Source organism: Brassica oleracea, chromosome C5 (genome assembly GCF_000695525.1).
Source record: "Brassica oleracea var. oleracea cultivar TO1000 chromosome C5, BOL, whole genome shotgun sequence".
Taxonomy (NCBI): Eukaryota; Viridiplantae; Streptophyta; class Magnoliopsida; order Brassicales; family Brassicaceae; genus Brassica; species Brassica oleracea.
In genome coordinates, this window is record NC_027752.1 from 2639817 (window position 1) to 2655148 (window position 15332).

The 15332-nt window shown below is 39.2% G+C and overlaps 5 protein-coding genes across 5 annotated transcripts; 3 read left to right on the top strand and 2 right to left on the bottom strand.

Annotated features, from left to right (window-relative positions):
* Nucleotides 1-2255: 2255 nt before the first annotated feature.
* Nucleotides 2256-4088, bottom strand: LOC106293384 (probable protein phosphatase 2C 2). Its single transcript, XM_013729068.1, has 3 exons — nt 3546-4088; nt 2974-3318; nt 2256-2749 (listed from the first exon to the last, which is right to left on the bottom strand). Exons 1-3 carry the CDS (start codon nt 4017-4019, stop codon nt 2405-2407), a joined length of 1164 nt encoding a protein of 387 aa, XP_013584522.1. The 5' UTR covers nt 4020-4088; the 3' UTR covers nt 2256-2404.
* A 504-nt stretch (nt 4089-4592) lies between these two features.
* LOC106293128 (PHD finger-like domain-containing protein 5B) lies at nt 4593-5658 on the top strand. Its single transcript, XM_013728799.1, has 2 exons — nt 4593-4726; nt 5080-5658. The coding sequence occupies exon 2, from the start codon at nt 5125-5127 to the stop codon at nt 5455-5457; it is 333 nt and encodes a 110-aa protein (XP_013584253.1). The 5' UTR covers nt 4593-4726; nt 5080-5124; the 3' UTR covers nt 5458-5658.
* A 1511-nt stretch (nt 5659-7169) lies between these two features.
* On the top strand, nt 7170-7974 carry LOC106294216 (protein PSY3). Its single transcript, XM_013729795.1, has 2 exons — nt 7170-7310; nt 7642-7974. The coding sequence occupies exons 1-2, from the start codon at nt 7220-7222 to the stop codon at nt 7776-7778; spliced, it is 228 nt and encodes a 75-aa protein (XP_013585249.1). The 5' UTR covers nt 7170-7219; the 3' UTR covers nt 7779-7974.
* Nucleotides 7975-8793: 819 nt separating this feature from the next.
* On the top strand, nt 8794-11237 carry LOC106295211 (internal alternative NAD(P)H-ubiquinone oxidoreductase A1, mitochondrial). Its single transcript, XM_013731051.1, has 6 exons — nt 8794-9413; nt 9630-10073; nt 10157-10320; nt 10556-10670; nt 10756-10935; nt 11000-11237. Exons 1-6 carry the CDS (start codon nt 8952-8954, stop codon nt 11150-11152), a joined length of 1518 nt encoding a protein of 505 aa, XP_013586505.1. The 5' UTR covers nt 8794-8951; the 3' UTR covers nt 11153-11237.
* Nucleotides 11238-11312: 75 nt separating this feature from the next.
* On the bottom strand, nt 11313-14801 carry LOC106295210 (chaperone protein ClpB). Its single transcript, XM_013731050.1, has 3 exons — nt 13419-14801; nt 12851-13106; nt 11313-12757 (listed from the first exon to the last, which is right to left on the bottom strand). The coding sequence occupies exons 1-3, from the start codon at nt 14555-14557 to the stop codon at nt 11423-11425; spliced, it is 2730 nt and encodes a 909-aa protein (XP_013586504.1). The 5' UTR covers nt 14558-14801; the 3' UTR covers nt 11313-11422.
* Between the last annotated feature and the right edge of the window lie 531 nt (nt 14802-15332).

The following is a 15332-nucleotide window of genomic DNA, read 5'->3' on the forward strand; positions in this document are numbered from 1 at the left end:
CTTCTTCGTCTCCGATCGACGTCGGTGGGCTTTCACAGCCACGGCGTCGATCGGACCTTGGCTCTTACTTCTTTCCGTTTTCTTCTTCGGGTTGTATAGTTGTTTGTTTTGGTTTCAGCATCACATCTCTACGGTGGCCGTCCGATTTGCCTCTGGGAAGTGGTGGCTTGTTTAGCACATGCTTCGCCGGCTTTTGTCTCCGGGAGACGGTGGCTTCGTTAGCACCGTTATCTCCGGCTATTCCTAGGATTTATTCCGTTCTTTCGATCTATGAATTAGAGGCTTATCTGTTTACTCTGCTTCTCGATCTGTTTTGTTGACGCATGCTGTTATGTCGGAAATAGAAAATCGATTGTAAGCGTTTAATATTTTGATGATTTCATAGATTCGCCATGTTACAACTGCTCGTAGGGAGCATAGTTGGTTTGTTTGGTTGATGGGTTTCGTCCCGGATCTGATTTCGCCATCGACGGAGTGCCGTCGGGTTTGACGTTCAGGTTCCGGAGGAAGAAGGGTGGCTATCGGTAGGACGCGTGTCCTCCGTCGGCTGTGCGGTCGAACACGTGGAAGGATAAGTCGTTTTTTTCTGTAATGGGTTTCTTTTTTGGTTTTGTTCTAGCCTAGTTTAATGTAGTGTTAAACTGGTGTAGTGGGCTTTTGTTGTTCTGTTGTATTGTACTTTGGGTTTGGTTCCAGTTGTGTCTCGTCCTATCAATAAAAAATATATAGATGACAAAAAAAAAAAAACTATTTGAGATAACTTTTCAATATAAAATCCATCATATATATATTTTTTTTTTGAGAAATACCGTATATGATTGATTATATAAATAGTCTTCCCGGTCTTTGAATTTGTGAATCCAAAAAAAATCTACCGCAACAATTTATTTTGTTTGTTGTATTCCTAGACGTGAAATGCTATATTAACGGTCCACCACTTGTTCAATAGTCCTCTTAGGAGATAGAGCACAATTATTGCAGGTTACTAGAGGGTTTCTAATGGTCAGGGTTCCACAAAATTGCCAATAATCAATTTCAAAAGTCACCAATGAAGAAACCATAATTGTGGGTTTTTTTAACTGTTCGCGGGCCTCACCGACACGTGCCGGCTCGTGATTGGTTCACTTTTTATTTTTTATTTTTTTTTTTAATCAGATCCAAAAAAAAAATTTAAGAAACACTTATGGGTTTTAGGGGATAATGATGCTTTTAGGGCAGCTATTTCCTTAATACTTTCGCATTACTTGGAATGTCCAAAAGATATTGTATGGATTTCGGGGGCCCGTACCATATTTTCCAACCTAGATACTCATGTAAAAGAGAATCCACTTGGAAAACAACTAAAAAGAAAATGACATTGCAACATGTACTTAAGATCGTACTAATATTGCAGACGTTCAGATTTTTTAAGATTAAGTTAATAGCTGAAGTACGTATTTATCAGCTATATATATATAGGAGAAATTATTGGGTTCATCTCCTAGGGTGAACTTCTAAATTCACCAACCAATAATGTTTAAGCATTTGATATTTGATATTTAAAAAAAAATAAAATTAAATTTCCAAATAAGATTATATTTTTAAAATAAAACAATAATAATACATAAAAATAGTTACAAAAAATAAATAAATTAATATTGTTAAGTCTTCAGAAAAATACTAAACCCTATACCCTAAATACTAAACCCTAAACCCTAAACGTTAAACTTTAAACTTTGGATAAACTCTAAACCGTTGGAAAATCTTAAACCCTAAATCATACATTAAAAATTAAATTTTAATAACACTAAACCCTAAATCCTAATACTAAACCCTAAACCCTTGGATAAATCATAAACTCTAAATCAAAAATATTTAAAATTAAACCCTAGAGTTTATGATTTATCCAAGGGTTTAGGGTTTAGTATTAGGATTTAGGGTTTAGTGTTATTAAAATTTAATTTTTAATGTATGATTTAGGGTTTAAGATTTTCCAACGGTTTAGAGTTTATCCAAAGTTTAAAGTTTAACGTTTAGGGTTTAGGGTTTAGTATTTAGGGTATAGGGTTTAGTATTTTTCTGAAGACTTAACAATATTAATTTATTTATTTTTTGTAACTATTTTTATGTATTTTTATTATTTTATTTTAAAAATATAATCTAATTTGGATATTCAATTTTTTTTTTTTTTGTAAAGATATCAAATACTCAAACACTATTGGATGGTGAACCTAGAAAACTCAAAAAACCCAAGAATTTCTCTATATATAGGGGTATATACATTAGAGATGTCCTTTGTTACGTAACAATAAAGACTCATGCACATACGGTATGTTAATATACACAGAGTGCCCTAATAACTAATATGACAAATGAAGTTTAAACATTCTTAAGGTGTTCTCTAATCTCTATATATCTCCACTGGTCAGATGAAGCGGCGTAACGGAATCAACATCACACTGATATCGTCCAAGGAGCCTCGTGAAACAGAGAGGTCAACGAGCTTCTTACACGCTAAAAATGGTTTATGCTTCTGATCGGTTCCCATGCAGAACGGTCGAGCTATATCTACTGCCTCCTGATTACCAACCTTTTCCCACAGACCGTCTGACGCTAAGATCAAGAACTCGTGTTGGGAGTTGATACGTAAATTCTTTGTCTCTGGCTCAGATATCACCCATCTTTTGAGATGCACATCTCCGATTCCTCTAGATACCGCTAAAGATCCTTGGATTCTCCAAACACTGTTAAATGTATCGACATACCCGCCCTGCAAGAATATCAAACTCAAACTCAGAACCAGAAACTGCACTAAACGAGGATCTACTTAGGTTGCTATTTTTTTTTCTAAAACCCTAAAAGCCAAGAAAATATAAACTGAATGAAGATTAAATATCAATGCACTACTTAATCACATTCTTGAAAATCAACCATAAGTTTATCAAAAATGATCTACAAACATCAAGATGTTTATATAGAGGTATGTATTATTACCGAGCTTTCAATTCTGTTCCGTTCATCCTCTCTAGAAGGGCGGTGGTCAGAAGTCAGAGCCTCCGCGAATCCTCCAACGCTCAAAACAGCACGGCAGTCACCAGCATTGGACACCACGAGATTCCCGTATTTAATCAGAGCCGTGACGCAGCAAGATCCTCCCTTAACATCTTTCTCCTTGAGAAACTCAGAATCAGTCGCTAGATAACCGCGTTTCACAGCTTCTTCAATATCTGACTCGTTCCTCTCACTGGCTATCTCTCCTAGAATGTTATTACACAAGTTCTTTGCCGCGAACTCAGCCGCTCTTGATCCTCCGTGACCATCATAGACTCCAAAAATTGCCTGCAAGTCGTAAACAACCTTTCAGATTCAACAACTGCTTGTACAATATGATCTTCACATATGATTCATTGGTTTTTGTTAGAATTTGCTAGGGAGCTTTGAGTTTGATAAAATTCTAAACTCCAAATATTATTTTTGGCAAAAATAAAATCTAAAATCCAAACTATTCGAATATCATTTTCTAGTAATTATTACAATTTGAAATAATAAAAGAAAACTAAAGTTACCTGTTTGGGATCTCTTTCAATATTGGTGATAGCAGAGAACCGATCCTCCATAGCATCTCTCTTTCCTCTCTTGCAGTAAACCGAAAACTCATCACCTTCCCTCTCCACCTCTCCACTTTCTTCCCTCAGCGTTTCGGCATTCAGCGAGATAGGTGCTGTAACACCCACCGGAGCCACCAGTATATCAAGCCTCGTCGGTCGCTTCCTCTTCAAAACGCTTCCCAGGGACAAATGGCGATCACAATCTCCAGGACCGGAGTCTGAACCAAAAACTGAATTAACCGGCGGTTTAAGAAGACGGAGGCAGAACGGCGAAGTGGGAGACGCAGCCGAAGGAGAAGAAGCAAGAGGAGTGAGATGGGAATGAGACAGAGTCAGGTTTTGATGCGCCGGAGAAATGTTCAACGCCTTGTTGTTGCAGAAAAGAGAAGAGGACGGGGAGAAAACCGGCGAGCTGCAGACGGCAACAGACATCGTTTCCTGTAAACCTTTTTTGTTGATGATTTTTTTTTTTCTGTATATTTTTTTTTGTTTGCGTTCTCCTAGTCGTTTGAATGAATGTTATCAACGAAGGTGAAAAGAAGCTATAAATAGAAGAGAAGTCTCCGAGGCCTATCGGTGACGACGCTTTCTTCTTCAAAGTCAAACGCAACCACCACACCACCATCTTCTTCTTCTTTGACTTTTCAAATCACGAACCCACCGCCACCCGCCACAGTCCACTTGTTCCGTCTTATTTTTAAAAAATGTTGGTCAACTCCACTTTGTTGTTACTCTTCCAGAAAAAAAAAAATTGGATAACAAAACGGAAAAAAAAGTCAAGAGAAATAAATTGTGGTTATGAACATAAAATTCATTTGATCACTTGACCTTGATGTGTGGTGGAGGGAGGAGAAATATAATGAAACACGTGGTATTATTTTATTTTTCAGGACACGTGTTACATATTGTGAGGAAAAGTCAAAATAGAAAGAAAGCCCATCTGAAAATAATAAAAGCCGTTTAGAGTGAAGGCCCTATAGACAGAAAACCCATAATAGTCGGACCGACATGGATATCTTAAGCTACTTCTAGAACCCGACCCGGTTCACTTTTATATTTCCAGCGACCGTCGCTCGGAGATCCTGGATCGCATAAACTCGTGTGACACCTTCTTCCTCCTGCTCCTCTTCTCCTTCGAGGTCAGGTTACATTCACTTTGTTTTTATATTTACTTGGGGTTTATGAGATTGGTTATCTGGATTCTTAGTGTTTGTGGTATCGAACACACGCTCCATTGCTTAAGATTTTAACATAAATCGATTTATGTGTTCGGTTCAGCGAATTGTTGTTTTACTTGTGGCTTGCTTCGCCTTTGTTCTCTCGGCAATGGATTTCAATTCTTTTTTTTTACGAATAGAACTGCTGACTGCCAAGTGTTCGTTGAAATTCCTCTGAGAGGTGGAATTGTAAAAGAATCCTGAAATCTCGTGGTATTAAGCATATTTCTTTATCAGTTACTTACGCTATGTTCATCTGTTTCTTTTTCTATCAGGTCGACAAATCTAAGGAGAGGACCAAGAGCCTTGTTTCAGCAGCCATGGCTAAGCATCATCCTGATTTGATCATGTGCCGGAAACAACCTGGCATTGCCATCGGGCGATTGTGCGAGAAATGTGACGGCAAATGCGTGGTCTGCGATTCCTACGTGCGCCCGTGTACGCTGGTTAGGATTTGCGATGAATGCAACTATGGTTCGTTCCAAGGACGGTGCGTCATATGCGGAGGTGTTGGGATCTCAGATGCTTACTACTGCAAAGAGTGTACACAGCAGGAGAAAGATAGAGACGGTTGTCCCAAGATTGTCAATCTCGGGAGTGCGAAGACTGACCTGTTCTATGAACGTAAGAAGTATGGATTCAAGAAACGATGACAAGTGTCTCTCTACTCGTCTTTGTTTTGGCATGAACTCAAAGAAAAGACAAATGTTTGTTAGTTGTTACTCTTGTGCTATCTTTGTTATGGTTGGTTAATGTCTAGAGTGTGATTGTTTCTCTGCAACACTAAAACATCCTCTTGTTTGAGTAATTCGAATCTCTGACAGAACATGTATTCAAGAACCATTATTTTGTCGTTCGATATGATTCAGTTGGTGGCTCAGGCAGTTTAGAATCTAGAGAAGTAAAGTAACTCTGAATGTTGGACATGTTCATAAAAATTTATCGAACATATAGCAAGCAGGTTTGAAGTATAATCAATTCACATGTGGTGTTACAAAAAAAAAAAAAAAAAAATCAGTTCACATGTTAAAGATTAAAAACAAATAACTAGAAACAGAAAGGAACCAGAATTGCCGGTGCATTTTCTTGGGCCGCCTTTGCTTAAGATGGTGGTATAACTATCTTGTATATGGGATTTGCTAGACAACTAATGTGCGCCCGCATGCATGTGTATATATCATCCCATGATCCCATTTATCATCACTTCTTCTTGTTAAAGATCATATCCATCATCACGAACGTATCAATGATGGCTAACCACTGTTAACGTATTACATGGTATGAATAATTAGTATCCAAATTTTCCATACATTTCAGATAGGTAGTCTAAGTTTTGGTTGAGAATTCCCCATTTTATAAAGGACAAAGTCAAAAAATAGAGGCAGATAGATAGATTCATAGATAGATAAACATCTTCATCCCGAAATATAAAATTACGTCTTTTTAGCTGTACGATAACTATTGTTAATGTCAACTTAAAGCTTAAAAGAATACGCAATATCTCTAAGGCTCTGACGTCGACCAAAAAGGATATCAACTATTACATTAAAAACCGCACACACATGATCGTCAGAAATTTTCCTTTTAAAAAGTGAGAAAACCCCAAAATCCTTTTTTGGCCAAACAATCTGACGTTGACATGTTTTGAAACGGACGGTGCCTGTAAGTCAACGCCCCATGCAACACATGTTCGCCTCGCTTCTGTGCTAACTGTGGAATCCACGATTTGTCTGAAATAGTCAACTCATACATCCACTAAGACGATGCCATATGGTAAGCATCAGCTGCTGTTTGGACATCCGTAACAGGTTCTGTGCTTTCGATCTTTGATTTTATTGCTACATTAATTCATTAATATCTTGTATTTAATCGAGTTTGATCTTCTCAAAGTGATAAGTCAAAATGAAAATTAGATACTGTATGGAGCCATTAAGATACAAGCGTCATTTCATATTTTGGTTAAAAAATTATGCTGTGTATTAATGGATAAGCATACATTCAATCAAAACATACATGCGAAATAAGTTTGTTTTTTTTTTTTGCTAAAATCATGCAAAATAATTTGTAGTACAAGTAGATAGATTGGCATCAAAATATTCCAAGGGCATGCCTTTTAAGGCCTCTATAATACCATTCTTTGATCAAAATGTTTTCAAGTTTGTTGTGCCCTAAAACATCAGAGCCCTAATATACCTTCTAAAGTTGACATTTCAAAATGAGATTGTAGAGTTTTTTACGTACATAGATTATAATATTCCGGGTGTGTAGCACTACCTTATTTTAAAGTAGTGTGAAAGCTAATAAAACATTTTGCGTTTATAAAAGGAGAGGGTGACGAGAGGTATAGTTGAATAGAGGGCAGAAAGAGAGAGAGAGAGAGAGAGAGACAAATATAAGAAGGAAAATTTAGAGAGGATGGGTTATAGTTCTGCAATTCGGCTATGTTTATGCATCTTCTTTGCACTTTCGATTGTCTCTTCGGCTCGACTCAGTTTATCATTTCCAGGTAAGTAGAACAATCTAGCTCATCATCGATCCCATACACATACTATAAAGAGGAAGAATATAGAGTTGTATATTTTCATATCCATAATCGTATATGGATTGCCCAGTCTCCACAGACCACAACTATAATTATCAAGCAGAATTTTAATAAACATGGTTTAGATCTATCTCGTATAATGTCAAGTAGCTGATTATACATGCGTGCCTAAGGAGATGCTAGTCTTTCGTAATATATTATTCAACCGTGGTTTTAACTTCCGTGATTATATAATTTCTGGATTGGTGATAAGTTTTAGATTCTTAATATATATTTTAAATTGCATGCATAACAGAAAATGAAAAGATGGTGGTGAGAGGTAGATCATTGATGATGGTGCACATGACCAATGACTACGACGAGCCATCGGCCAACCGTAGACACAACCCACCTGGTGGGAGGCGTGGAGGAGGTAGGAGAGGGGGAAGATAAACATAACAAAATGTTTTCTTACTATGAAGAGAAAAATAACAAGATTATGTTTTAGATATATATATATATTTACATATTTATATATTTCAGTCTTACTCCTTTTCTCTCAGCATTTCATGTCTTTATATACTGAGAAATAAAACCTTTTGCAAATAATATGTACTTATAAATTAATAAACATGTATGAACACTTGTGTTTGGCAGATTTTGTGGCTGTTGTTTCCTGTTAGTTTAACAGGACTTTTTTTGTATGAAATTTCATCAATATTGATGCGTCTTTGTGAGAATAACATTATTTATAGATACATTTGATTATTATTTTTATCTAAATTGGATTAAGTACAGTGACATTCTCCATTTCGAGAATATTTTTATTAAATGTTGTATGCATATGTACAATTATATCGCCACAAAGTCAAGAGGAACATGAAAATAGGTTTGGGCTTTCATGAATCCAAAAATAATAAAATGATCTACATGAATGAGCCTATTGGGCCATAAAACTGTCGACGACAAGGAGTTTTGGGCCGCCGGTGGCGGTCTCTGAATCCGTCACTTCTTACGATATGGCAAATCACAGTCAACGAATATTCTAACGTCCTTTTCTTGCGCGTCACAACAGACTGAGTGAATCACATGTTTCTTTTATTGTCGTTTCTTTAGCTCCAAGTTCTTTTGAATGCTGACGTTTCTTTTCTTTATATATATATATATATATAGACTTTTATATAAAATTTTCAGCACCGTTTAGCTTATTTACAATTTTCTTTATCCAACATGGCATCGTGTACGGTCGTAACAATTTCGTTTATATATATCGAAGAAGCAGCAGCCGTTGAATGTTAAACACATAGTAATAATACTCTTTGATATTTCCATAAAAAACGTTTTAAATATTTTGAGGCCATCAAATGCCAAAATTTTAGATTGATTTTTGGAGAGAAATAAGGAAATGTCTTAAGCAAAAAAAAAAAGAGAAAAAAGGAAATGCCACCTGTCATTTCCATATTTGTCACGTAGGTTTTATGCTCATATGCATACAATTGTGATAGAGTACCAGAGGGGCGGCTGGTTGAAGAAGAGTTGTTCGCTTCTCCAACAACTTAGGGGAAATAATATTGTGTTTATTGCTTTAAATAACCTTTCTTACATCACTCTAGAACATAAAGAATCATGCTTTGGATCAAAAACCTCGCCCGGATCTCTCCGACAACTTCATCGGTCGGAAACTTGTTCAGAAACTCAGAATCCTACACTCTCTCCTCTCGCTTCTGCACGGCTCTTCAACAGAGCGAGACGGTTCAAGTAGATAATGGGCTGGAGCAGCAGGAGCAACGTTACCACGGTTTGGCTCCGACAAAAGAAGGAGAGAAGCCGAGAGTGCTGATTCTCGGGTCGGGTTGGGCGGGTTGTCGTCTTATGAAAGGGATCGACACAAGCATATACGACGTCGTTTGCGTATCTCCGAGGAACCACATGGTCTTCACTCCTCTCTTGGCTTCTACTTGCGTCGGTACCCTCGAGTTCCGGTCCGTCGCAGAACCGATCTCTCGTATCCAACCGGCGATTTCACGAGAACCCGGTTCTTATTACTTCCTCGCTAATTGCTCTCGACTTGATTCCGAAAACCATGAGGTAATTGCTAAACCGGTTTATACCGGTTTTTGTGTCTTTTCGCTAATTGCTCTGGAATTTGGGAACAAGGTTTATCGCTAATTGCTCGGTTTAAACCGGTGTACACACTCAAAGCAATATATGTGGGTTTGATGTTAATGTGTAAACCGGTTTTGATGTTAATGTGTAAACCGGTTTTTGTGTTAGCGTGTAAACCGGTTTTTGTGTTATAAACAGGTGCATTGTGAGACAGTAACAGATGGGCTAAGCACCACACTGAAGCCATGGAAGTTCAAGATAGCTTATGACAAGCTTGTACTAGCCTGCGGTGCGGAAGCATCCACGTTTGGGATTAACGGGGTGCTAGAAAACGCCATCTTTCTCCGTGAGGTTCATCACGCTCAGGAGATCCGCAGGAAGCTTCTTCTCAACCTCATGCTATCCGAAGTTCCAGGGATAGGTGAAGAGGAGAAGAGGAGGCTGTTGCATTGCGTTGTGGTTGGAGGTGGACCGACCGGTGTCGAGTTTAGCGGTGAACTGAGTGATTTCATCATGAAAGATGTTCGTGAGAGATATGCTCACGTCAAAGACGACATTCGTGTTACTTTGATCGAGGCGAGGGATATACTTTCTTCATTCGACGATGGGCTCAGACAGTATGCGATTAAGCAGTTAAACAAGGTTGTTATTATTACATATTTACTTTTGATTTGATTTTTGAGAGAATGTAAGATGTTGAGAATCTGTTAGTTTTTTTAATTCAGTCTGGAGTGAAGCTTGTGCGTGGGATTGTGAAAGAAGTAAAGCCTCAGAAGCTGGTCCTTGATGATGGAACCGATGTTCCTTACGGTCTCTTAGTCTGGTCAACGGGTGTTGGTCCATCTTCGTTTGTTAAGTCTCTTGACCTTCCAAAAGATCCAGGTGGCAGGTTAGTATAATTCCAATATATCACAATCAAAACGGCCCTGAAATTTTGGGAGTTATAGTCGATTTAGTAAAGATTTCAATAAACAATTTATTTTTTCCAAATTTGAGAGCCTATGTCTATAAAATTTTCTTCAAAAGTATTTTTTCATTCGGCTTTGCCCAGAACAGGTCGTAATCACAACAAGCTTGTTCTGTTTTCTTTTGTTTCTGATCTTGGATGATTCTGTTTTCCATAGGATTGGAATCGATGAGTGGATGCGTGTGCCTTCAGTAGAAGACGTGTTTGCAATTGGTGACTGTAGTGGATATCTTGAGAGCACAGGGAAGTCAACACTTCCTGCTCTTGCACAGGTCTGGTTAATGTTGCTGTAAGCGTATTCCATTTTTTGAAAAACTCTTGTGCCTTGGTTTAAACCAAGTCTATGATCAAATGAAGGTGGCTGAGAGAGAAGGCAAGTACTTGGCGAATCTACTGAACGTGATGGGAAAAGCTGGAGGAGGAAGAGCCTGGAATGCAAAGGGGACTGAACTTGGTGAACCATTTGTGTACAAGCATTTGGGAAGTATGGCCACTATTGGGAGATACAAAGCTCTCGTTGATCTTCGTGAGAGCAAGGTATGTACTATGAAACAAAGATCATGCACTTTCAAATGACTGAGGGAGTGTGTTACTTGTGCAGGAAGGAAAAGGGATATCAATGGCGGGGTTCGTGAGCTGGTTCATATGGAGGTCTGCCTATCTGACTCGAGTCCTCAGCTGGAGAAACCGCTTCTACGTCGCTATTAACTGGCTCACCACTTTCGTTTTCGGCCGCGACATTAGCCGTATCTGATCCAGCTCTTCCACATTGCTATGTCTCTCTTGTAGAAAGACTTTTGAATGAAATGTTCTTTGTTTAATTGATACTACGACTACATTGTTATTGAGGAGAAATTATTATTTTCTAATAAACTCAAAATGCCAAAAGAAAAGTTTTGTGGCAAATTGGTAACCCCTACACAGACTTATAAACCTCAGCTACTAGTAGTAACTCTATTATACATTTTTTTTTTTACCAAAACTCAAAACCAAAGCCTCTCTGATGACAAAACAATCAGAATAATCACATCACATCCACCTTATCTGGCAACTCTACTCCAGCAGCTAAATCTCTAGAAGCAACCAGTTTCACAGCTACTTTAGGATTCGAACCGTACTTTTGCCTCGCTTCAGCAAAGCTAGGAGCAAGAACGGTTCTTATCCACTGATCAACAACGTTCCTCTCTTCTTCCCCTGATGACCAAGAAGCCGCAAGAATCTGAAGGATCGCTTCGTTATCAATCTCTAGCTGTCTTTCCGTTCCAAAACACATCTTAAAATGTGAAACGATCTTCTCTTGAATGCTTTTGGCTAACACATCGAAATCAACCGGTTTAAACGTCACTTTTCCATCTAATCTCTCGATGAAACCATCAAACCAAGCTTTGGCTTCCTCTGTTTCTGTCTCATCCACCGGAAGGTTCAGATCAAGATACGAACGTTGCACCTTCTCTGCACGCAGCTCTGTGTCTCCCTCATGTTTTCTCTTATTCCCCCTAACTTCAGCAGTATCAGCTAACTTAATCTGCAGTTTCCTTTTTCTAGCGTTAAGAACTCTCTCCTCCGTAAACTCCACAGTCTCTTTCTCCTTGAAGGTCCCACAAGTTGCAAGAACAATTACGTTTTTCATACTAACCACTCTTCCGTGCGAGTCACGTAGCTTCCCACCATTCACACCTTCAGACAATCTCATCTGATCCGGGAACTCAGCCTTCTCCACGTTTTCTAGCAACACAACAGAGTGCGGTCTCCTCGATACTTCACCCGTTATGTAATCAACCACCGTCTTGCCTCTGAACTTGTCATCGACATAACAATGCTCTCCTCCAAAATCAACACTGATGCAATTAGCTTGGTCTTTAAATAAGGTTTCGGAGAGAGCCAACGCTACTTTCTTCTTCCCAACTCTATCAGGTCCAAGAAGAGCCAGCCATAGTGCGCTGGTGCGGTTTCTTCTTTCGCAGATGAGTTGGCTGATGGCGTTCACAGCTTCAGTCTGCCAGGGGACTTTACGAGAGAGTGATTCTCTGAGAGACTTGAAATCATCTAAGGAAGAGTAGTTTAGAGTCACAAGCAGCGGTTTCTCGCTCGGTGTGGTGTGTGTTTCTAGGCTTTTTGATGCGTAGGTTACTCCCAAACCTAGATCTGTAGTAACACAGTTTAAAGGAGAACCCAAAGTTACTACCGATGTCGTCTTGAGATCCTCCTCCTTATGTTTTGGATTTAAGATTGAGCTTCCCACACTACTCACGGTCTGAAAACTTAGCTTAGGAAACGGTGGCGTTTGATGGATGCTTTGGCATATGTTGTCCCATTTCTTCTGGAGAGCTGAGGCTAATGCGTTTGTGCTATCTACAGCCTGCACTGAATAAAGAGGCGAAATCTCTCTCAAGATAAAGTGCATTTACACCATTGTTACAAAACAAGGAAGAGAAGTTGAATTAAAACGCACCTTGGTACTTTTCGTTGGTCCCTTGTCTAACTCGGTCTCAGCAGCTCTTAACCAAGAGGGTAACTTCTCGGAAGATTGATCAGCCGTAGAGAGACTTGAATCGGCCTTGACAACGGCAGCTACTTCTTGCAAACACTTCTCGTTGCAGAGGTGACATCTAGGGAGCGTCTGATTCACTGTGCCACCACTCAAAGATACTTTGTAATCTGATGTAGACGAAAAGAACCCTCCAAACGGAACAAAAGATCCCATCAAGCTGTAAACCAACAGATTATGTTTTAATGGATATGTTAAAAATATTTCAGATTATGTAACAATAAACTATTCCCATCAATATATATTACGTTTTTCAAGTCCCAAGAGGTTTTATAAAACTAACTTACTATAGTCTAAATGTTATAATGCAAATTTTATTGAATTACTATTGAAAGAAAACGACTTAATGTGTTTTCTTAATATGAAAATGCCAGAAAGTCTTCAACTAACTTCTATAGTCCAAGAGGTTTTATAAAAACTAACTTCTATATAGTCTAAATGTTATAATGCAAAAAAAATTGCAAAAGCAGACCTTGATTTTGGGAGCTTTGAGGATGTGATTGGAAGAACATGAAGGTCCCAATCCTCATCGATCTTAGGAAACCGATCAAGAAGCTTCGTGTAAGTCTCGTTGCTCGATGCACACCCGATGAACCAGAGTCTCTTACTTTGACGTTTCAGCAAATCAGAGAGCTTCAACACCAACTTCACCAAACCATCATCACCAGAAGATGTTTCACTGTTCAAGAAGACCTTAAGCTCTCCTAGATTAAACATCACTTCTGTAGATTTGGAGTCATTTACTAACTCATCAAGCTTCGCGAGAATCTCTTCGTTAGCTCTTGATCCATCAGCTCCGCTAATCTCCTTCTCTATGCTGATTATCCTTAAACTATTGATCTCCGGAGGAAGAAACTCTTTCTTCCCACTGTTGATCGCGTCAGCAAACGTTTTAAGAGCTTCGTCAGCGCAGTTCCCGACAAGGACAGGGTTCCTCCTCTCTTTCCGACACAACACTTGTCCGATCCTCCTACAATTCTCGTCGCTCCCCCCACCAACACGATTATTCGGATCTGGGCTCGGAAGGTTACAGAGGAAGAGAGGCGGAAGACAACGACCCCGCGAGAACTGCGTTGTTACCGGAGGGTGAAGCACGTCGAGCTTTATATCGGAGCTCCGAAACCCGGCGTCGCAGAAGACCCGGTTCACAATCGGGTCGTCTAGAATCGACAGCACGAAGTACTTCAGCTCCACCTTCAGAACCGTCGTCTGGCATCCTCCGTGCGACATCTGGTGGAGGTGGTGGTAAGCCTCCGGGTGCCGCCTCTGGTTCGCCTGAGACCGCTTGATCGCCGCCATGAGGGAGTTCGACACCGGAGGATCTACTTCTTCTCCCGAAGACTTAGACGACGGGAGCCTGTCGAGAGAGACGCCGACGCAGAGCTCCAGAGCTCGGAACTGGAGACGCGACGAGTAGGGAGTGCTCCGGGCGGCGCGCGAGACGCAGACCTCGCGGAGGAGAGACGACGGCGTCGCGAGAAGAGCCGAGACGGCGTGGAGCGACGTCGTCTGCGCGTGGCTTCTCCGACGAGCGATGGCCACAGCGTCGTCGAGAGCGCGAGCTGCTTCCTCCGTTAAGCATTCTCTCGCCGTGTTAACCGGCGTAGGCATCGCCGGAAGAGAAAGAAAAAAAAAAAAAAAGAAGTTGAAAATTATTCAACCAGAAGCCTCTCTCCTCCAATCAAACCAACCCACTTACTCTCTCCAACCAAACAATGATCACAGACTCAAAGAAGACAAGAAAAATATTTATTAAATAAAGTCAGGCGTGAATTTTCATGAAATGTGATATTTATGTCAAAACTTCTTTTTATAACAATCAATATAGTCTCTTTAGCTTAAAAGTGGTTATTAAAAAAAAAATTATATTTGGTTTGCTTTTAAGCCTTCTTTCATGGATATGTTCAGATTACTAGTCTTGCAGAAGGAGTCACTGTGTTTGGTCGTATATTGATCGTGGGGTCCCACGATATCTTCTCTGTCTGATTTTCGAGTTTTATTTAGAATATTATTATTATGTGGTGCTCGTAGAATCATTTTGTTTGAAAAGAAAAATCTTGTTCTGCATGCCAAAAGGTTCGTTTAATCCCAGCAGAAATTCTAACCACAAATGTGATTATATTCTAACCATATCATTATGTATTTTCATGAAAATCTATTGTTAATTTTAATGGCCACGGAAAATATCCTCTGTATATTATTTGATAAGAATTATAACTTCTTTTTGTAGCCACATGTCATCACTAGAATGATTCTTAGAATCATTAGAGAAATATGTTGGTCCATCTAATTATATAATAAGCTTTTTATTAAACTAACAATAAATTCATCATTAATCTACTTTATTATTTCCTTAAATAAAATTTACGGAATTATCTAATGTGGT

What these genes read in the sequence shown, in the direction of transcription:
- LOC106294216 (XM_013729795.1), top strand. Translation starts at nt 7,220, where the DNA reads ATGGGTTATAGTTCTGCAATTCGGCTATGTTTATGCATCTTCTTTGCA. An exon ending in ACTCAGTTTATCATTTCCAG is followed by an intron (nt 7,311 to 7,641) that starts GTAAGTAGAACA and finishes CATGCATAACAG; the next exon opens with AAAATGAAAAGATGGTGGTG.
- LOC106293128 (XM_013728799.1), top strand. Translation starts at nt 5,125, where the DNA reads ATGGCTAAGCATCATCCTGATTTGATCATGTGCCGGAAACAACCTGGC.
- LOC106295211 (XM_013731051.1), top strand. Translation starts at nt 8,952, where the DNA reads ATGCTTTGGATCAAAAACCTCGCCCGGATCTCTCCGACAACTTCATCG. An exon ending in TTGATTCCGAAAACCATGAG is followed by an intron (nt 9,414 to 9,629) that starts GTAATTGCTAAA and finishes TGTTATAAACAG; the next exon opens with GTGCATTGTGAGACAGTAAC. An exon ending in CCAAAAGATCCAGGTGGCAG is followed by an intron (nt 10,321 to 10,555) that starts GTTAGTATAATT and finishes TGTTTTCCATAG; the next exon opens with GATTGGAATCGATGAGTGGA.
- LOC106295210 (XM_013731050.1), bottom strand. Translation starts at nt 14,557, where the DNA reads ATGCCTACGCCGGTTAACACGGCGAGAGAATGCTTAACGGAGGAAGCA. An exon ending in TCAAAGCTCCCAAAATCAAG is followed by an intron (nt 13,107 to 13,418) that starts GTCTGCTTTTGC and finishes GTTGGTTTACAG; the next exon opens with CTTGATGGGATCTTTTGTTC. An exon ending in GACCAACGAAAAGTACCAAG is followed by an intron (nt 12,758 to 12,850) that starts GTGCGTTTTAAT and finishes TATTCAGTGCAG; the next exon opens with GCTGTAGATAGCACAAACGC.
- LOC106293384 (XM_013729068.1), bottom strand. Translation starts at nt 4,019, where the DNA reads ATGTCTGTTGCCGTCTGCAGCTCGCCGGTTTTCTCCCCGTCCTCTTCT. An exon ending in TTGAAAGAGATCCCAAACAG is followed by an intron (nt 3,319 to 3,545) that starts GTAACTTTAGTT and finishes TACGACTTGCAG; the next exon opens with GCAATTTTTGGAGTCTATGA. An exon ending in GGAACAGAATTGAAAGCTCG is followed by an intron (nt 2,750 to 2,973) that starts GTAATAATACAT and finishes ATATTCTTGCAG; the next exon opens with GGCGGGTATGTCGATACATT.